This window comes from Fundulus heteroclitus, chromosome 9 (genome assembly GCF_011125445.2).
Source record: "Fundulus heteroclitus isolate FHET01 chromosome 9, MU-UCD_Fhet_4.1, whole genome shotgun sequence".
NCBI classification, from domain to species: Eukaryota; Metazoa; Chordata; class Actinopteri; order Cyprinodontiformes; family Fundulidae; genus Fundulus; species Fundulus heteroclitus.
The window spans coordinates 3397317-3418941 of NC_046369.1; the positions used below are offsets into that span (position 1 = coordinate 3397317).

The window sequence follows — 21625 nt, forward strand, 5'->3', positions numbered from 1 at the left end:
CGGTCAGCCAGAAAACAGCTGCTCTGATTATAAATAAATAAATAAATAGATAAATAAATAAATAATAATAATTAATAATAATAATAATAATAATAATAATAATAATAATAATAATAATAATAATAATAATAATAAATAATACGTTTTCATAAAAAATACACAAACGTGCCACAGGATAAAACAACAAAAACAGTACATAATAATAATAATAATAATAATAATAATAATAATAATAATAATAATAATAATACAATAGGCAAAAAAGAAAAAAAAGTAAAGAAAAAATCCTCATGGATGAGTAAAGACAAAGCCGGCTGCTCTTGTCTAGTACGCTGTCGCCACCTCGTGGTTCAGACTAACCACTGCAATCTTCTCATATAATATAAGTTAATAAGTCCATCCATCCATTTTCTGACCCGCTTAATCCCTCATGGGGTCGTGGGGAAGTTAATAAGTAAATTAAAAAAATAATAAAAAAAATCACTTTGCGTGTTGATATAAAAGGGATATATAGTCAATGCAGATGTGTAGTTTTCTAAACTAGATGCCGAACGAGCTTCTTCGCACCAGCCGAGTTTTAGCGACACCTGCCGGATCTTTTTGGGTACAGCGCACCATGATCTAAAGTGGATCGATCATATCGCCTCTGTGTGGTTCTCGGTCGGTGATACTGGACACGGTCCATGACGATGTGTGCGTGTTCTGCTGTGTGTAAAACCAGCCATAGAGCTTCAAATCAACGCATCACTGGGAGGAGTTCAGTTCTGAGCTCACCTGTGAAGTGGAACGCCTGCTAGAACCGCGGCGCCAGCCGGTTCTCGGATGGGTGTGTCCCTGTAAGATGTTTGCGCAGTAAAAGTAGGAGGTCTTTCCAGGCGAACTGAGTCGAGCCAGCCTTTCTGCTCCCTTTCTGCCTGCCTACCTCATCCGGTCAAGCCTTTTCTAACTTTTTTTTTTTATATTGAAACATTTCAATTCAGGGATTTCTTACTTTTTACACGAGTATCTCCTGCGACTTCCTGTCCAGGTTGCATCGCGGAAACCCTGCAGGGATCAGACGGATCGGCTCTTGTCCCAGAAACCAGAAGTGCCCCCAGCCAGCAGGAGTCGATTTGTGCGCGTTTCCCCATCGCTCATCTTGTGTCTGTGTCTGTGTGGAGCTCTGCAGGCCTCTTAGCGTTCTTTTTTCCCCAAGTTTAAAACCATGTATCCAGCAGTGAGGAAGCTGTTTTTTACGGACTGTCGGTGCGCCGGAGATCCGTCAAAGACCTACGAGGAGCTGTTCGCCAAGCTGGACACCAACAAGGATGGCAAAGTGGACGTTGCTGAGCTCAGGGCAGGCCTGACTGCGATGGGCATCAAAACCGGGAAGGGTGCTGCTCAGGTAGAGCAAGAGGCAAAATGTGCCCTTCAAAAATGTCTCTTATGAAACCTTTCGCCGGTTTCCGTGTAAATAGTTTATGTTGCGTCTATTTCTTAACAACGTGTCATTTTAGCGACTATAAAAGTGAAAAAAAGGTACCCCCCCCCCTTTGTAAACCATAAGAAACATAAACAGCAATATCTTATTTGATGTACTTAGCTATGTTACCCTAATGAAGAATTATAGTACAGTTGAGTTTAGTTTGATCAGTTTTAATTGTAATCAAATTTATATTTGCTGTCAAACTAGACATCCGTGTTCTCCAACTATATATCAAGATCAGTATATGTATTTCAAAGCAGCTACATTATTTTAGAGATGCACCGATCTCATATATATATATATATATATATATATATATAGTTCTGGAGGGCTACCTGGTTGATCCTGCCGGTAGCATATGCTTGTCTCAAAGATTAAGCCATGCAAGTCTAAGTACACACGGCCGGTACAGTGAAACTGCGAATGGCTCATTAAATCAGTATTTTTATATATATATATATATATATATATATATATATATATATATATATATATATATATATATATATATATATATATATATATATATATATATATATAAAACACAACAACAGCGTGCAGGGTAGCACCGGAAGCTTTCAATCAAACCTTTTTCCCTCGGAAATGGATCAAAATGCAGACTTGGTTGTTGCATGTACAGACAAAAAGTAAATAAATAAATGGTGGGAGCTCTTAGTGATGGTCTGTTTACAGAACAGGAGGTAGAATCCAGGCTTTTCAGCGTTTGACCTACTGACCATAGACCAGAGCCGATCAGGGCAAGATTAAATCTCTGAGCGACTGATGAGTGGATCTCTGCAACATACAATATAGTGCATTTTATTGTTATTTTTAGCGACGCACCGATCCGATACCTGGATTGGATATCGGCTCCGATATTGAGTAGTTGGCTGGACCGGATATCGGATGGATGACGCCGATCCGGCATTCCGATCCCGTCATTTAATTTTTTTAAATTCATATCATACACAGCAATACAGTAACAGCAATCCAACGCCGGTTTTGTCGTCACGCAGAGCAGCTAGCGATGAGCAAACGCAGTGCAACATGTAGCAAGCACCCGACCGAGCCACGTCCGCTATGTGGAAACATTTCAAACTTGATAGTCCGGCTGAAACATGCAACATCTGCAACGTAACAAATTGCAAGGAGTGGTGATAAAGTTGGTAAATTTAACACCACAAACCTAAATAAGCACCTCCTAAAGCACCATGCTAAAGAGCACGCAGATATTTTCCTTTAACAATGTTCATGTCAAGCCTGATGTCTTAACTCACATGGTAAGGTATACGATTTATTTATTCAACAGTAGTATGGGATCAGTGTCGGGTATTGGTATCGTATCAGACTGGAAAAAACTGGATCGGTGCATCTCTAATTGTTTTGGCAAAGCATGATACACAGTTGAAATGCATTGTAGTTGATTTATTTCACCGTTAGCTATTTTGCGTCATCAAACATAAAGAATTATGCGTGCTGATGTCTGCTGCAGGGCTGGTAACTGCTGTAAATAAATGTTTATGTACATAAGTATAGGTCAGAAGTGATGCTGGGGGGGGGGGGGGTACCTGTAGATATTAGACTTGAAAATGGTATTTAGCCTCCACTGATAAATGAGTAGTACTTACAATCACACCATTTATTTAGAAACATTTCACTACCTAATGCCCAAAAGAAACTCAGACGTGGAGAATGAATATTAATTTTAACTCCACTAAACTATGACAAACTTACTTACTTCTGCGCTGTCCTACACTGAACATTATGGTTTCATGCCCAGAAAGATATGAAAGTAATAGGTGTAGTTTAAATAATATGGAATGTTGTTCAGGAATCGTTACAAACATCCTCCAATAACAGAGAAAATGTCAGTTTCAAGTTTCAGTCCTATCACACAGCGCCTGTCAACGTTTGGCCGGCATGCAAAGTTAGGCTGCCTGCAGATTATCTGATTGCAGCAAACTATACAGTCTAAACATAGCCTCCATTTTGTTGCAGCTGTGAAACTTTTATTTACGGCAGTGGAAATATGCCCTGGAGCAAGGCACTGCTTCAGCATGTCGGACCAGAATCCAGCAGTTGTGTCACTGGCTCCTTCCCTCTGGAGTTTCTAACTTGTGGTTCGATTTGGTTAAATAATGATAAATCAACAGGTTTTACAATCTTATAAAAAAGAATAATCAGACATTTAACAAAAATCTGTCTGAATTATATATATTTTTTCTATAGAGAATAAAAGAAACGGGAAGATTACTGCATATTTGTCAGGCTCTATTTTGGGTCAACATTAAAGTGAAAACTTCAGAGAAAGAGAAATCAGCAGAAAACTGGAAATCATTGTTATCAATAATAAAATGTTTTACTAATTGGAGAAAAATAATTTCATAATTATTTACTGAGCTGAAGAAAGCTGAATAAATCTAATGACCACAAGCTCTGCGTTTACTACGGGCTACAGGGACCTTTATCACACTAATTATCGCTCTAACATTAAGAGTTTATCAGTCGCAGGTCAATTTTCTGTTCTAATCTCTGTTAATCAGAGAAGAGACGGAAGATAAATTCAGTCTTTGACCCACTTGGACCTGTCAGCTTTTTGCACCAGAGCCACCCTGATAGATAGAAGAGGAAAACGGTGCTTTGCTGGATCAGATGGCGCGTTTTATGCTCCAGTGGTTCCGTCACCTCTCTGCTGCAGGGATAGTCAAGTCAAGATTATTTGTGTAGCACATTTCAGCAGCAAGGCGATTCAGAGTGCTTTACATAATGAAAACATAAAAACATAATCAATACGTCTAAACAGTCACCGGTTGTGAGACCAGTAACAAACATTAAATTGTATCAGGTGAAAACATGAATACAGATAAAATGAGTTGGTCAATGTTCCTGTTATTATGGGCAGAAACCAGCTTTAAACAGTTGGGTTTTCAATCTCGATTTAAAGGAACTCAGTGTTTCGGCTGATTTGCGTTTTTCTGGAAGTTTGTTCCAGATTTGTGGAGCATAGAAGCTGAATGCTGCTTTTCCATGTTTGGTTCTGGGCATGCAGAGTTGACCAGAACCAGAATATCTGAGTGTCTGGAGGGTTGATGCGTCCAGATTATTTTCGTATACCATTATTCACACACAAAAAAACAGGATTCTTGTTTTATTTTAATAGGAAAAACAGAGATTTAAAAAGCTGCATTAAAAACACCAAATACAATACAACACTGATGGTGAACTCCTATGAATAATAGCAGAAGAAAAACGGGGGAAAGGCAAGTGTTTTCTTTCAGCAGTTCTTTCTGAGCCCGAGTTGGAACCAAGTTAAGTTCAGCTTCCCTAGGATCCAAGATCTGGAAGTCAGGACGGCTTTTTCAGTTTCTATGTTTGCAAAATAATATTATTTACAATAAAGTTAGGTCAACATATATTGTCAGACAGATCTTTTTTTCTCAAGTTAATGAAATCATGTTGTAGAAGTTTTTGGGCAAAACCTGTGTGAGGGAAAAAAAATTATTATTATAAAAGTCAAGCAAAAACATTTTAAAGTGACCTGGAAAAAGCAGCTAATGTAGAAGAAAGATCTAATATGAGGTATTTGCATGGACTACAGCCTTAAGATATACAGACTCTTCACCCAAAACAAGCAAACTGCAGAATAAAAATAACAAAAAGGAGGAAAAACACTACAGCTGCAATAAATATTACAAGACAAGACAAATCAGAAAAAAAACCCATATTTATCTTAATGATCAAAACTATCTAGAAATCGTCTCTTTCTCTGCAGAAAAAGCCACAGGTCCAGACGGGTAAAAAGCAAAGCAAGAGTTCAGGAATTTAGGAAATCTGTCTTTAATCTTCAAACTGCAGCTAAATCTCACAGCGGGCCGTTGGCTGGTAGAGGAAAGGTCCCTCTTTAGTCAGCAATAAGTGAATTTTAAAGGGTTAGGTTAGGGAGAGGCCACTGTTGTGTGTGACTCAGTGCTGTAAAATAATTAAAAAAAAATGCTTTAAGTGAAATGATAAGCAGTAATAAATCTCCACACTTGTTGTTTTCGTATTCTCCCATGACTTTAAGAAATTGGATTCAGTTCATAATTTTCTTAGATTTCTAACAAGAATACAAAAAAAAAAAAATCAATTTTGATGCATTATTAAAAAGTAATAAGTGGACTACATTTAATGTTTCTATTTATGAAGCCTGCCTGTTACTGATCTGTGAGTCCAAAGCAAACAGGAACTGAGGTCAGATGCAGTAAGGAAGTTTACCTTCGCCTTATTCTGCCCCCAACTGGCCGAGTACGGTAGCTGCTGCTTGTGTGAGGGATGGTAGAGTCACCTCATTTCTCTTCAGAGCTCAGAGCTCTCCCTTCATCCAGCGAGGAGGTCAGAAACCCGGCAAGCACGTCCGGGAAGGACTCGAGAAGGATCTGGATCGCTGATATTTAGTGTCGTTTCTGTGTTTTTTTTCCTCCTTTAGAAAATCATTTCCTCCGGCGACAAGGACAAGGATGACGGGCTGGACTTCAACGAGTTCACCAAGTACCTGAAGGACCACGAGAAGAAGCTGCGTCTGACTTTCAAGAGCCTGGACAAGAACAAAGATGGTGCGGAGAAACGTCACACAGTCACAGTCGAGTGTTTTAACTTGGTTTGAGTCCGTCTGCTTCACTCTGCTCGTTCATTTGAACAGGTAAAATAGACTTCACGGAGATAAGGCAGTCCCTCGCTGATCTGGGTCTGGACGTCAGCAAGGAGGATGCAAAGAGGATCCTGCAGAGGTATTTGCAGTTTGTAGCGTTCATTCTGTGGTCATAGTTGATTGAGTGGATCTCTTAGAGTTAATAAAACTGGTAGAACCAGACAAAAAATAAAGAGTTCAGCTAGTAAAGAAAGTGTAAAGAAAGCAGCTGTACGCAGCAGAAGTTAAAGGTGGGGACCAGTGTGAGGGACTGATAACTAGGGAGTGGTGGTGGTGGGGGGGTGTCACATGATAAAGAGCCTAGTGAGAGAAGACTGACATACAAAAGGCATGTTACTGGTATGTAAACACATGCCTGGACACAGAATGGTTAAGGGTAAAGCATCGCAGTTTAGCAAATTATCAAAGAAGAGGTGGGGTTTGAACAGAATTGTTAATGCTCAAAAAAGTATACCGTAATAGTTACTTCCACATTTTAGCTGGATTTTAAAGTAATGTTAAAAGACTTTTGTGAAAAACGATTGTAAAGTACCGTGAAAAGAAACAACTTGCGTACACTATCACTTTCTGTTTGGGCTGTTTTGTCTCGGTAAATTATGGATGTTAGAGCATTTGTAGTCACACCTCGCTCAAAACCCATCCACCCAGCCCCACTCACAAACATTCATTGACAGGTTGGTGCCGCTTGGGCTGCAATGCCTTGCCCAGAGACACATCCTCATTGGAGGAAGCTAGAATCGAACCTGATGCTTTCTGAGAAGATGAATACTCTCCCTACTGAACTACAGTTGTAGTCGTAGTTAAATGTAATTTAAAGGAGCAATAAGTCTTATTGACACCTAGTGGCTCAAATTAGTACACCAGTCTGCCACTGACAACAATCTGATATGCCGTTTCTAAACGGTGTGTTGCTGCTGTGAAACCCCACTGGATTTCTACTTCCACAGGACAGGTCTATGATGTTGTATTCTGTTCTATTTCTGGTCCGCTTCTCCTATTGGCTTTCATGTTAGCAGGCTGCTGCTCTTTTGCTAAGATTAAATACCAAATGCTGTGCTCTGTTATATGGGAACCGTGGTAACTCTCATGATTGCCTGAGGGACCAGGAAGTAAGCACGGGCTACAATCTGAACCGAAGTTGTTCCGCACCATACCTCTTGGTTTTAAAGGAGAAAAACCTGACTTAAGACATTTTTGATTGAGAGGACTGATTGTTTATAGGGACTGTTCCATCCTTGGTGACAAATGAGAATGATTTAGGTTGATTTTTGCAGTAAATTTCTTACTTATTGCTCCTTTAAACTCAAAATTGCCTGGTCTGCAGCCATATAGTCTGTAACATAGTCAGGTTCCACTCCAGGTCAGTTGACATACATTCTCACCTTGATTTAGCCTTAGGTCCTCAGTCTCGTCTTCAGGGTAGGGGACTTTAGATGGTAAATGGCTTGTACTATAGTGCTTTAACTACTCCCCAAATTACTTTACCCTACAACCAGTCATTCACCCATTCACACCCTGACGGTGGTGAGCTATGTTAGTAGTCACAGCCGCCCTGGGGCAGACTGACAGAGGCGAGGCTGCCTTACATTGGTGCCTCCAGGCCTTCTGACCACCGTCAGCAGGCAATGCGGGTGAAGTGTCTTGCCCAAGGACACAACGACTGAGCGGGGGATTGAACCGGCAACCCGCCAATTACAGGACAAACTCCCTACACCCTGGAGGACCAGTCTAAAGCATTCAGTAGCTGTAGGTTTAGAGTCGCTGTTCTGCTGGAAGCTCCAGTCTCCACTCTCAAATCTTCTGCGGCCATTTTTTTTTTTGGCTCCATCTGTTCTCCCATTGACTGACCATCTAAAAAAAGCTTTCAGACGGCATAATATTGCCTCTACCACGACTCGCCCTGGCATTGCTGTGTCCAGAATAATGTCCAGTGTTAGTTTCCTGCTACATAAAGTGTTTCCCATGTAGGACAAAAAGCTTTATTTTTATCTCATCTGACCGAAGCACCTTCTTCCACATGTTTGTAGTTTCCCCTACATGGCTTGTAACGAGCTTTAAAGTTGACTGTATGGCTTTGATTCAACGTTTACTTCTTGGCACTCGTGTATAAAAGACACATTTATGGATTTCGTGATTAAAAGTGAACACTTACGAGACCTGAGGTGGCACATGTAAATGAGGACACAAGTGGTGAGCGAGGGCGAAGAAGTCAAACTGGATGTGTCTTGAGTCAGACAGAAAGGTTTGATTAGAAAACCACAACAAAGGGGGGGGGGGAGGGGGTTGTCATTCAACTGAGCAGACACCAGGAAGTAAAAAAAGACCATGTTTTCTTTGTATACTTTCTTCTGTTAAAATAAATAGGAGATGGTAAATCTCTGGTCCTCATTATGCCCGATCCCATTCACTGTTTGCATGTTTGTTAGGTTTCTTGCACTTTATTCCATTTTTACTCAAATCTATAAACTAAGCAGTATTGAAAAGCACGTTCAGCAGTCTTACAGGAAAATCACCAGGGGGCTATGGCCTCATTTCTCAGTTTACTTGACAGTTACATATGGGTTGTTTTTTGAAGTTACTTTGACATTATTTTTGTTACAAGTTACAGTTTAAATTGAAACTGCAACATCTGCATTTCTGTTTCTTTTGGGGTTGGGGGGGGGGGTTCTTTCTTGTACCCTACAGAGCTAAGAGCGCCTGTCAAAGTTATTTACAACCCTTAAACCTATCCACACTTTATCATCTTATAACCACAAACTTCAGTTTATTTTTGGGGAATTTAATGTGATAGACCGACACAAAGTAGCACGTAATTAAGAGGAAGGAAAATACCCCCCCCCCCCCCCCCCCCCGAGTGAGTCAGTATTTTGTAGAACCAACAGCCAGGATTTTGCACGTGTAGACTAAAATGTTTAGTATTGTTATTTTTAAAAGAAATCTCAAGCTCAGTCAAATTAGATGGGAAATGTCTGTGAGCATCCATTTTCAAGCTTTCCAGCAGATTCTCAGTTGGTCTTAGATCAGGAGGTTGACAGAACCGCCATCCTAGTCTCAAGCCTTTTCCAGACTCTTAAGAGGTTTTTTTTTTCCTGGATTTCTTGTATTTATCTCTGTCCATCTTCACAACAACTGAGACCAGCTGCCTTGTCCTTACTGCAGAAAAAGCTTCCCCACAGCATGATGCTGCCATGACTGTGTGTCGCCACTGGGATTGTCTGTTTCTGACACATATTCTTTTACACAGAGCTCTCAACTCTCACGCTTTGACCGTGTGTCACATGTATTTCCCTGACTGAACACGTCACACATGACATTCGTCACGCAAAAAAATAACACTGTCCATCCAGAGCTCAGTCTAAACCCCGCCCTCTGCAGAGCAATTTTGGTTTCTTTCACAGCTTGTGGCTATCAGTAATTATTCCTGCTGCTGTATGTGTTAACAGAGCAGCAGGAAGTGTGATCAGTGTTATAAATAATTTTGGTGTTAACCAGTGGTTAAAGTAAGCCGGTATGGTACTGTGCAGGAGGCAAGGGGGAGATCTGCTGCCAGATAAAGCCTTTATTCAGAACCAGTCATGGCTGCACAATGGATCAGAAAACAGATCCGCTAACCAGATACAGTCTTAAACACCACTTTGTCTGTTCATAACTTTATTTTTTATTCATTCCGAATTGATTCAAGAACTTAAAATTACTTTCACCCCTAGTCTTAACTTTATTCCGTGATGACTTGTGCATTTGGGGTCTGTTTCGTTTGATCCATTCACGCGGGTCTGTCTAGAAACAAAATATATGTTACAAGAATAAAGCAGACAGCTGGAATGGACTCAGGGAATTTGAGTTTTTGTTGCAGCAGACAGAATTTCTGGAGATGAGCGAAAATCCGAGCAAATTGTATTTAACGACCACAGAGCCGTTTACTTGTTGAGAAGGTGCAGTGTTGAGCGTCAGTGTTGTGAATGGAGATTAAACAGATGCGATTCTCCTCATATTAGGCAACTTGGTAATATGTTGAAACAATCACAGGAGAAGAGTTTTGTGTAACTTTCGGTTTTAACCCACTAACTGAACAATAAAGTGTCAACACGCCTCTCTCATATTTTAAAGGAACTATAGGCAATGGTGACACCTAGTGGTTAAAATCGGAACAACACATTCACAATGTCTTTCATAGAGACCCGCCATTTACCGAATGGTCCTGCAGCTGTAAAATGTTTGCAGGCTGTTGCTCTTTTGCCAAGATAAAATACCAAATGCTGCGCTCAGTTATTGGGAACCCGAAGCACTCTCATATGATTGGCTCAGGAACCAGGAAGTAAACACGGGCTACACTCTGAACCAAAGTAGTTCTGGGCCATACCTCTAGGTTTGAAAGGAGAAAAACGTGACTAAGACATTGTTGATGGAGAGGACTGATTGTTTAAAGGGAATGTTACTTTCATGTGACAGATGAGAATGATTTAGTTTGATTTTACAGTAAATATCTTGCTTATAGCTCCTTTAACAAAAGTAAAACATCTCTACTTCCATGTCTAGTCATGTCTCATGTGAGAATTACAGCCATTACAGCAAAACCGACTCTCCTCCCGTAAGTGGGAGAGTGAAGCCAAGCTACTACTCCCCCCCCCCACCCCAATTAAATATGTTGAAATTTGGAGTTTTCAGCTTACAAAATGCAAAGAAGCCAAGGAAGCTGGTCAGGTCAGTGAGGCGACCTGATAACAACCTGGAGCTCTGGCAGGTTAATCTCCAAAGCAACTGAAATATTAAAATTGTGTTTTACTGTCAGTAACCTAAAGAAAAATGCCACAAAAAGATACTAATTACATTTATTACTTGTGAGAAACTCCCCCAAAATATGTATGATTTCATACTCCTGTATTTTTGTTTTTGCAAAGGAGTCAGAACTATATCCGTTGCTACTGTTTTTTTCCCCCCCTCTCACGCTATAAATAAGACTTTAAATGGAAACCTTTCTCTCTGCGCCGCAGCATCGATGTTGACGGCACCATGTCGGTGGACTGGAATGAATGGAGGGAGCACTTCCTGTTTAACCCGGCGACCAGCCTGCAGGAGATCATCCGCTACTGGAAGCACAGCACGGTAAGAGAAGGAGAGCCTGGCGCCGAGTAAATTCTAGAGATCGGTTTAAATCATTGAAAACAACAAGCAGTTTTAGCCTTTTCTAGTAATCAATGCAGTATGCACGAATAGATCCAACGAAGTCTGTGTTTATGTAAATGCTGTTTGCATTCACATAAATTAAATTAACAAGCAGGATTATTACAGGGCTGAAACAACAATGAAATGGGTGCAGGAGGCCCTCAGACTGAGACGAAAAATAAACTTGAAAACATATATAATAAAATCGGATGATCTTTTGAAGGCAAAAAAAAAGATGAGTATCCATTTGTGGCAAGGTTGAAGTCATGAATGAAGGTGGGATTAAGAGGAGAGATTTAGCACCGGGTTCGCTCCTCCGTGTTGACGGATTAGAGTCTTTGATTTCCTGAGAGAAATGCTGGACCAAAGACGAGGCCAGAGGAGGAGGAGGCAGCTTCGTTTAGATCTACTGAAATATATCTATTTTATACGGGAAAAGAAGCTTCTCACATACGTTTGCAGATTAGTAACAACTCAATTAGGGGGTTTCTTGTCCAATTTTAGAGATCTCGCTTTGACTGAAGTTGAATTATGGCCATGGCCCAGTGTGAGATTCTCAGCGCATCTTTACCCTGAGTACAAAATCCCACCGCTCACTGCAAAAAGAAAACCAAAAGTTAGTAAGATTTTCTTGAAATTAGTGCTTTTGTCCTTGTTTTGAGCAGGTGAATAAGATTATCTACCAATAGAATGAGTATTTTGACCCCTAAAATAAGATGATTAGATATACTGCACTTGAAATAAAATGATGGTGATGAGTTGCTCCTATTTTAAGTGCAAAAGTTTTATTCCGTTGGCAGATAATCTTATTCACCTGCTCAAATTAAGGGCAAATATACTTATTTCAGGAAGGTTTTCTTACTTTTAGTTCACTTATTGCAGTGCACTGTGACAATCACACCAAAAAAGTGGAACACGATGGAATCACTTTCCTTTCAAATAGAATAGCAACAGTTACTGTTATACCCACTGCAAAATAAGCACATATTGATAATTATAGGTAAAGGAATGCTGCAACCTTTGTTTGTTACCTTGATCTTTGGTCGACTTGAGCAAAAATTAACATTAGATCACAAATGCTCATTGCACAGAATGATATGCCTTATGCCATTCTGCATTTCATAGAGTAACACTGGGAGTATAACAAGCTGATATCACCTGGTTATTAAGGCAATCTGCTCAGTTTAAAGACTCTTTGCTCATGGACGGCCAACTCTAGTGCTAATACACAGAATAACGTCAGATATAAAAGTCTGATATGAATTACATCCACCTCTGATTTCATTCTGTTTATAGACAAGAATTGCTCTTATTTCTTGTAAAGTGCCAAAGCTGCATTCTAGAAACAACGGCGTCCCGGGGCGTGGCTAATCTCTGACGTTTGCCTTCTCTGTTCGCTGGCCCACCCACTGCGGATAAATTACCTCCTGCTTTCTAAGCCCAGCTGAGATGAGCTAATTTCAGTGTGACCTCTGTGCAGATTAGTCCATCAGGGGGGATTTGGAAGGGATGAGTTGAAAGGAAGAGTGTCGAGAGCAGCTCAGGGCGAGAGGCAGGGAGTTGGGATACGGCGCCGGTGAGGCTGCAGCAGTTGATGGTAACATTTCTGGCACTTTGAGCTTTCCACCACCTCCGGCACTCAAGCTGCTTCCCGCTTGGGTGCTCCGGAAACAGCATTTAGCTCTGCAGGACATGCATATAGGTTCTGGCTCTTTTAGAATCGCGTGAAGAATCTTCTTCAGTCTGTGAAGGGGAGCCTGCAGACAGAAACTTTGCTGCTCTGCAGCTCTGTTGAAGGCGTCGGACGGCCATGGCTCTGCTGCAGCCTCAGCAGCAGCAACAGGCTAACTGGTTTTTCCTCGAGTTTGAAGATGGAGGAGGAGTCTGCGAGGTGGATGTGGTAGGTTCTCGGATCAGTTAACAATAACGAAAGGATTGGAAAAGCAATTAGGGCTTTTCAGGTGGGAAAACTGATGTACATTTTCTTAAATAAACTTTTTTTCCCCCAGAATTAAGTTTCAACATTTCCTTTTAAAACATTGAGGCAGAACATTGAAATTGGACAAGCTTTATTATCCCTTTTTTCCCCCCTTATCGTTTGGGCTCAATATGTTAGATCAGATGTAAAACAGATTCAATTCAATTTTAATTATATTTATATAGCACCAATTCATGAAACATGTCATCTCAAGACACTTTCCAAAGTCAAAGTCAATCAGATCAGATCAAGTAATAAAAAGATTTAAGTTCATCATGTCATCACCTTCCTAAAATAATGGCCTACTTAATTTTGCCTAAATCAACTTAACTTATTGCCGTATTATGTATTCTCTGTAAAAATGACCTTGGCCATTATTTTAGGAAGGTATACAATATTATGTATTTATGTAATTCAGCTCTTAATTAACAATGTCTGTTTTCCATCGAATAAACATGCAAAACCGACATTAAAGAAAACTTGTCTGTTAAAAAGTTCACGTTGTTCCTGGTTGTGGTTGGACTATAAATGCTGCACAACTCGGGGACCACATGTTGCTACAAATTTAGGAGAAAATATAAACTCCCAAAGTGACATTTGATTGCAGACATTAGATTGCAATGAGCTACAGACAAAAAAAAAAAAAAAGCCTGTTAACTCTGACCCACCCCCACCCGCCTTTGGAGCCAGATCATTAGTGCTGAAGCTGTGATGTAATAAATTCCCCAGCATTACGCTGTAATTACGCAACCTTTTGGACGAGGAAATGAAGCATCTCCTGTCCTGCTGGGCTTTAGGTACGAAATTTGTGCGTTAAATAGCAGCGCATCGGTTGAGAATCACAATAAAATTATGTTTATTGTCAAATTAAAAGACCCTAAATCAAGCCTGCATGGTTATTTTTGAGTCAAAACTTTGATGCAACATTTTCTGAATCTCTTTTATTTCACCGAAACCCTCGACTTACCCGCAGCGAGAGCAGGACTGGGCTCTAGCCTCCTTCCCCACAAAGTCAACGGGGGAAAAAAAATGAACCAGTGAATGTGTTTCCTCCAGGTTCTGGACATCGGCGACAGCCTGACCATCCCAGATGAGTTCACAGAGGAGGAGAAGACGACGGGCATGTGGTGGAAGCAGCTGATGGCGGGCGCCATGGCGGGCGCCGTTTCCCGCACAGGGACCGCCCCGCTGGACAGAATGAAGGTCTTCATGCAGGTGGGTCATACGTCATTTCATCTTTTAACCGTTGATTCGTTGGACATTTCCATACAAATTGTTGTCGATCTGCGTTTCCAAGAAGTCCAGCGATCATTTGTGATCTTACATTCTCTTAATATATCTTCTTTTCTAAATAAAATTTACTTTGTTACCTTCCAGCTGAAAGGGTTTGCCTTTAGGAATCTGACCTGAACACTGCAATTTTTTTTTTTTATTCTTTTAATCTGCAGGTGCACTCCTCTAAGAGCAACAAAATCAGCCTGGTGGGGGGTTTTAAGCAGATGCTGAAAGAAGGAGGGGTGACGTCCCTGTGGAGAGGAAACGGTATCAACGTCCTGAAGATCGCGCCGGAAACGGCCATTAAATTCATGGCGTACGAGCAGGTATTCACTTTCAGAAGTTGATCCAGTCATTCCTCTGGCACGTTTGAGATTAGTGTGACGGCTAATATTTGTCGGGCTTTCTCAGTATAAGAAGCTGCTGGCCAGTGAACCGGGGAAGATCCAGACCCACGAGAGGTTCATGGCGGGCTCGATGGCCGGAGCCACGGCACAAACTGCCATCTATCCCATGGAGGTAAGCCCAGATGCAGCTTTTTCCATTTAGGGGGGAAAAAAAGGGAATTTCCAGCTCTTTGTGACAGTTTATAGGCTTAGACCAAATATTTGTCTTAAAATAAATTAAAAATATGCACAATTTGACTCATCTCTTGTCGCCACAGCAAATTTTGTTGGTTTGCTGTGGGTCATCCATGGGCCACCTTTGATTTAACAAGATATTTAAAGACAATCAACCCCCTACCGACCATCAGTCCATCCTTTTATATCTCAGAGGTCCCCATCCCAGCATTTTTACCTTTAGCTGCAAACAACCAAACTAAAAGTAAAAGTTGTCAGTGATTGAATTATGTCATCTGCAAATATTCAAGCTGATGATCCTTCAACCAGAAATCCGAAGACACATTTTTTGTTTTGAATTTGAACGTAAAGATTATTTTTGTAACTTCATTTGCTGGTTACAGTTGCATTATTCCCTTTTGTTTTAGAAAGTTGCGTAGTAAACTTTGAAAAGTGTCCAAAAGGTAAGCTGGCTGTTCATGTAAGATAGATTAGAATATGTGGAAGTCGCACAGAAAATTGCAAAAACAAATGTGCTTTCTGATTGGAGTCAGACTTTTATTTATTTTTTTGTACTAAGGTAAATATTCTTTTACACATTTTATGTCACATATAAATAAATTATTAACTTAACAATGGGTAATTGTTCAGTTATTTAAATCTACTTGCCAGACTCACTTCAAATATAGTTTCTCCTATAAAACAAAATCTCAAGGGCTTTTTACTCAAGATCAAAGCTACCTTTACTAAACAGGCTTTCCCTCTGCAGATTCCTCTGCTGTCATCACCCAAGGCATAAATTGTGACCATGACAATTTGTACTTTTGCTTGTTTTTTTTTCTCTTTTGTCGTTTTTCAACCAAAATCCTCTAGAAAGATGTTCACCAGCAAAGTGATGAGGAGGAGGGCAGACCAGAATGCCTTTTTCTATTATCAAAGATTTTCAGCATTAATTTCAAGACAATATGTTGCTTTGAACACTCGGTAGGCAGGATCAAGTCAGAAAATCTGTTTTCTGCAGAGCTTCTGCATCAACCGTCACTTCCTGAGAGAATGATCTCCAGGCAGACCAGTTTCACAATCAAGGAGATTTTTATTTTACCATCCGACTAAATAAAAATGTTTAGACTCGCAAACCTCTGCATGACCAAAAAAGGTTGGTCAATGATACCTATAAGTACAGACTGTAAAAAAAGTGCCTTGTTATATGTTTAAAGTACCAAAATTATATATATATTTTTTTTAAATGTACAAAAAGAGTATAAAATAATTTTTCTTGAAGTCTATATTTAAGCAAAATGAGAAAATCTATATCTATATATATATATATATATATATATATATATATATATATATATATATATATATATATATATATATATATATATATATATATATATCTCAAAGAGGGTAATTCTCCTCTGAAAATCCTATGTGGAAACTGCAATCAAGCAAAATATGAAAGTTGTAATAACAATCAAAAGCACTGCATAGTTCTTCATTTTTGGCTCAAACAAGTTCTTTAACAGTATCTATGGAGGGCCGAAGAGCCACATGAAGCTCCTGAGCTGCAGGTTACAGACGTCTGAGCTTTACTATGACCATCGTTCCATAAACACCAGGAAAAATGTCAGAAAAACACCACGTCACTGGGCGGTCAGAAAAAGACAAGTTCTTTTCATGGACCACAGTAGTATCGGGTGATATCGCATCATTCACACATAGAAGTAGAAGAAGAAATAGAAGAGAGTAGTTGTCCTCAATTAATTCAGCTCCGCTAATCACAGCCGTGTCCATCGTGGCTAAGGAATCCTGAGACTCAAACAGGTAAAACTCAAATGCTGCAGAATATATGCCCTGGTCAGCTTGGCTGTCGTGTGATGTCATCAATCCAAAATATACAAGAAGCTGAATTGGAAGCTTTTTCTTCGCCGTGGCTTTTTAAAACTTTGCATTTTGTGACATCCTGCAGTAGAAATTCATACTTCACTACCCCCAGCTGCCTTTTCACCACAAAAAATAATAAATAAAATACACCGCCCAAATGTAACTTTATTGAATTGAATTAATTTACCCAATATTGAACTTAAACTGAGCAGCTCCGATGGTTTCACTGAGCTGCCGGGTGTGATATGAGCGTTAAAGGAAGAAGAGCCGCTTTGCCGATCGATCGTCTTGATGTGTCTCTTCAGGTGATGAAAACCCGTCTGACTCTGAGGAAAACGGGACAGTACTCAGGGATGTTCGACTGTGCCAAGAAAATCCTGAAGAAGGAGGGAGTCAAGGCTTTTTACAAGGGCTACGTTCCCAATATTCTGGGCATCATCCCCTACGCTGGGATAGATCTGGCGGTGTACGAGGTACGTGGCGAAAGGCTAAGTTTAAGCAATGGGGACGGAGTCAGAGCATAATGCTATAAGGAACTCATCAATACTGATTTTCTCCTCCCCACAGAGCTTAAAGAACTTCTGGTTGTCCAAATACGCCAAGGACACAGCAAACCCAGGTGTTCTGGTGCTACTGGGCTGCGGCACCATCTCCAGCACCTGTGGTCAGCTGGCCAGCTACCCCCTGGCGCTGATACGTACTCGCATGCAGGCACAAGGTAAGAGAAAGCTTTCTTTGAAAAACAGCTTGGGTTGATATTTGGGCTCAGATCTGACTTGTGGTTTTCACAGTGATGGGAAAACAGAAAGCAAATGGTTAAATCATACATGAAATGCATTACGTGACGGCTCCTGTAGCTAAAAATATGGAGAGTAATTTCCTTTAAACAGGAGAGCAAGCTGTTAATTATCACTGGAGGAAAACTGAAAATCCCTTCAAATATGTAGTTATAATTTTTTAATTTTAATTTTAATTTTAAATAAAAACAAATTTTCAATCTGTGTTTAAGTACTAAACTCTTTTTGCAAGCCCTGAAATCTTAAAAAATGCTTTTCTGTTTAACAGTAGCTACGTTTACATGGACAAAAGGCCGATTGGAATAAAACCGCGTCATGTAAACACGTGATCAGATTAAGCTCAATAGGAATTTAATTATATTCCGAATGAGAGGGGTGGGTCATGTCGATTGACAATCCGACGCGTGCATGTAAACGCCTGTCAGGGTCGAGTTGTTCTGAATGTGGAATGCTGACCTGAGTGCGCAGGTGCGTCCGACGACGTAAACGTGACGTATTTCTGCTTTGAGTGGTGGAAATACATCGGGAAGCAAAACTGCCTGTTCTCCCGATACAACCTTTCTAACAGGTATGTTAAAAGAGCTTAAAATAGTTATTTATTCAATGGTGTTTCAACCGTAATTAGAATTTGTGCAAGTCCAGCCTGGACGCTCGGAGGACACATTAATTTTTTGTTGCTCAGCAAAGACTGAAAGACTTCTTCTTCTGTGGTTTTCTTTAGGGAAATGTTATAAATGCACATGTCAAAGTGGATCTATTCTGGATATAAACGCAGTTCAGGATCAGATTAATTGATCGTATGGCTGTATAAACGGTACAATATGATTTTTTGTCAGTTTTTTTTTTTAATCCGAATACATATGAATCCGATCGTGAATTTTTTTTTACTTAAACATATCAATTGTAATAATAATCTTTTTCATTTACCACAAAATAAAAAAAGTCTTTGCCTTTACATGTTAGACGTCTGCATTTCTCCACCTACTTTAGGTATGAATCTTGTCCGGCTTCAGTGACACAAATGTATTTTTTTTCATCACAGCATCTCTTTGTCGGGTAGGAAAGCGTGGTGCAGAGAGGGAGATGCACTAAAACCAGAGCAGACTCAACTCAGTGGACAGTTTTTTCTTGTTTCATTTTAGAAGCAGCATGCAAATGTATGAAAAATGAAATGACATTTGCTGTTGGATAAAAATAGATCCTGATCTAAACTGAAATTGTATCTTCATCCTGCAAGAAGATCTAGACTGAACCTTGGAAGCAACTGACATTGATCTGAATCCAGCAGTGCATCTGAAAATGTTGATCCAGCTTGTCTGTCTTCTTTCACTTCACCTTAACATGTTAAAAGGGTTGAAAATAGTATAACTATCACATTCCCTCATCACTTAATGTAACTAGTTATTAAACATTCTTCAAGCTGTAGATTTACTTATATAACTGTTATCATGATAAAAAAACAAAAACGAATATCAACTGAAATCTGCTCACTATCCTGCACATTTTATATTAATTGTAGCAAAGATTTTGCTTTTAATTATGAAAAGCTACAATCTAATAGATGTTGGTCGGCGGACGCAGCAGGATACGCAGCCTTCATGAAGGCGTTGTCTTTTAAGTAAATGTGATCTGAGGAAGCTTCTGGAAGAGCAAAACGTTCACAAACCCAAAACTGTGCTCCAAATTAGGATTAGTGGCTTAGTGAGCTAACCCGAGGTTCAACTCTGGGCTTTCTTTAGTGTCATGGAACAGAACCGGCTCTCTTCACGCCATGTTGTGCAACAAACCCAGTGTTGATAATAGCTAAAAAAAAAAAAAAGAATGTCCTCTTCCTTTAGTTTCTTAAAAATACATTTCAAGTTTTTTAAGACCAAAAAAACCCCACAAAGAATTCGTCTTATAATTGTGAACTAGGATTGAATAATCTTTATTAGGATCCTGACTCAACAAAAATCTCCCACCTTTAGTTAATACATAACTTGAATCTAATAATTGAAGAAATACATTGACTTAGATCAATTGTATTATGCACTTCCATTTAAGAAAACATCAATAAAAATAATAAATAATAAGATTAACAGAACACATAAGTCCCTTTTCACTTTGCATCAAAGAATGTAGTGAATATTTTACATTAATGCCATTCTTTTTAAGGTGGTTTCTTGCAGTATCCCTTTGTTTTTGTCCGTTCTATTCCCATTGGGCTCCACAACATCCTTCCACATCTTGATTATTTAGCACCCTCTATTTCCCTTTTTTAAAATATATGCATTCACAAATGTGTTTGACCTTTTTGCTATATTTTTGATTAAAATGCTAAAAAAAAGCTGAAAAATTCAAATTGAAGACCATAATCATCAGCGCTTGATTGCCATGAGTGATCGTTATACTACTTTTTAATAGAGGCCTGCAGATTTATCCGTCGTTGCACAAAATCTATCGGGTAAAAAAGTAAAACCGAGGATATTTTTTGTGTGTGTTTGAAAACCCTGTAGAGTTTGGTAAGTCTTCACGATTTGATGTCTCTCCTCACAGCGTCGCTCGAGGGCTCTGAGCAGCTGCCGATGGGCGGCATGGTGAAGAAGATCCTGGAGAAGGAGGGCTTCTTTGGACTGTACCGCGGCATCCTCCCCAATTTCATGAAGGTCATCCCGGCTGTCAGCATCAGCTACGTGGTTTACGAGAACATGCGCTCTGGCCTGGGTCTCCAAAAGTAAGCTGCAGAACCCCTCTACCTGCAGCGTTTTTTTTTTATTTTTGTAACTGAAATACACTTCCCTTTCTCCATCAAGTTTTTTTTTTTTATCTGAAAGTCACCAGAGGCTGGATGTTTGCATATGAAGCTACTGAAGAGGTTTTAAAGTGATTGCAGGACTTAGCTAGACCGCTTTGAAATCCTGCAGCACTACTAAAGAGTTTCAAATTGCACTGTTTACAATGTAGCCACAGCTTTAAGGGCACCGACACACTTAAATGGCTTTAAATCACCCAAAGAAGTGTTTTGTTTTTCGTTTAACTCCTGATTTGAATGGAAACCCCCCCTTTGCTCCACGTTCGGCCTTTTAGTCAAGAAAGCGCCTCTGTGCACCAGTTTCGACCCTTATCAGAAGCCCGAGCCATCGCCTGCTGTTGTGAAAGACGTAAACGTCACGATGCAAACAGCCAGATGATTATGCAGGACGACACCCAGAGATCTGAGAAAAAATTAAAGTGCAATACTTTATCTTTTTTTTTTTAGGGAATGGATTTCACAGAAGTGTTTGCTAGAGAGTTAATATGTGGGATGTTATTGCACCTTTAGTAAAATAAAAACAAATGTGCCTTATGTGTTTTTTCTCAGAGTCCTTTTTTTATTTTTTCTTGCCTTTATTCCCGACATTTACTTCATAGATGTTAATGTTTACAATAAACATCTGATTACAAATAAACTAACTTGTGACCATGTTTTATTGTGAAATTCATGCCACACTTTAATGTATTTTATTGGGATTTCACGTGACACACCTGCACCAGTTGATTCCTGATTGGAAAGTGGAAGCAAAAGGGTTCATTCTGTTTATTTATTTATTTATTTTTTTACATTTAAAAATCAGAAAAGTGCATTTGTGCTCCGTCCACTTTATTCTGATACTCCTAAATTAAATCCAGTGCAACCGGCTGCCTTCAGAGGTATCCGTATTAGTAAATTGAGTCTGTCTTTGTGTAATTTCATCTCTGAATCCAGCTGTTCTGTGAAGGCCTTGGAGCGTTGTTGGAGAATACTAGTGAACAAACGGCATCATTAAGACCAATAAACTCTACAGAAAGGCTTGG

The 21625-nt window shown here is 39.7% G+C and overlaps 1 protein-coding gene across 2 annotated transcripts; it reads left to right on the forward strand.

Annotated features, from left to right (window-relative positions):
* Positions 1-651: 651 nt before the first annotated feature.
* On the forward strand, positions 652-21139 carry slc25a24 (solute carrier family 25 member 24). Of its 2 annotated transcripts, none has more exons than XM_012878010.3 (10): positions 652-1384; positions 5931-6057; positions 6144-6231; positions 11144-11255; positions 14350-14508; positions 14742-14894; positions 14980-15087; positions 17321-17488; positions 17583-17733; positions 20348-21139. In XM_012878010.3, exons 1-10 carry the CDS (start codon positions 1205-1207, stop codon positions 20527-20529), a joined length of 1428 nt encoding a protein of 475 aa, XP_012733464.2. In that variant the 5' UTR covers positions 652-1204; the 3' UTR covers positions 20530-21139. The 2 variants fall into 2 exon arrangements, with proteins under 2 accessions (XP_012733464.2, XP_035996744.1); XM_036140851.1 differs by lacking the exon at positions 652-1384 and adding an exon at positions 5737-5836.
* The last annotated feature ends 486 nt before the right edge of the window (positions 21140-21625 follow it).

What these genes read in the sequence shown, in the direction of transcription:
- slc25a24 (XM_012878010.3), top strand. Translation starts at nt 1,205, where the DNA reads ATGTATCCAGCAGTGAGGAAGCTGTTTTTTACGGACTGTCGGTGCGCC. An exon ending in CCTGGACAAGAACAAAGATG is followed by an intron (nt 6,058 to 6,143) that starts GTGCGGAGAAAC and finishes TCATTTGAACAG; the next exon opens with GTAAAATAGACTTCACGGAG. An exon ending in GCAAAGAGGATCCTGCAGAG is followed by an intron (nt 6,232 to 11,143) that starts GTATTTGCAGTT and finishes TCTGCGCCGCAG; the next exon opens with CATCGATGTTGACGGCACCA.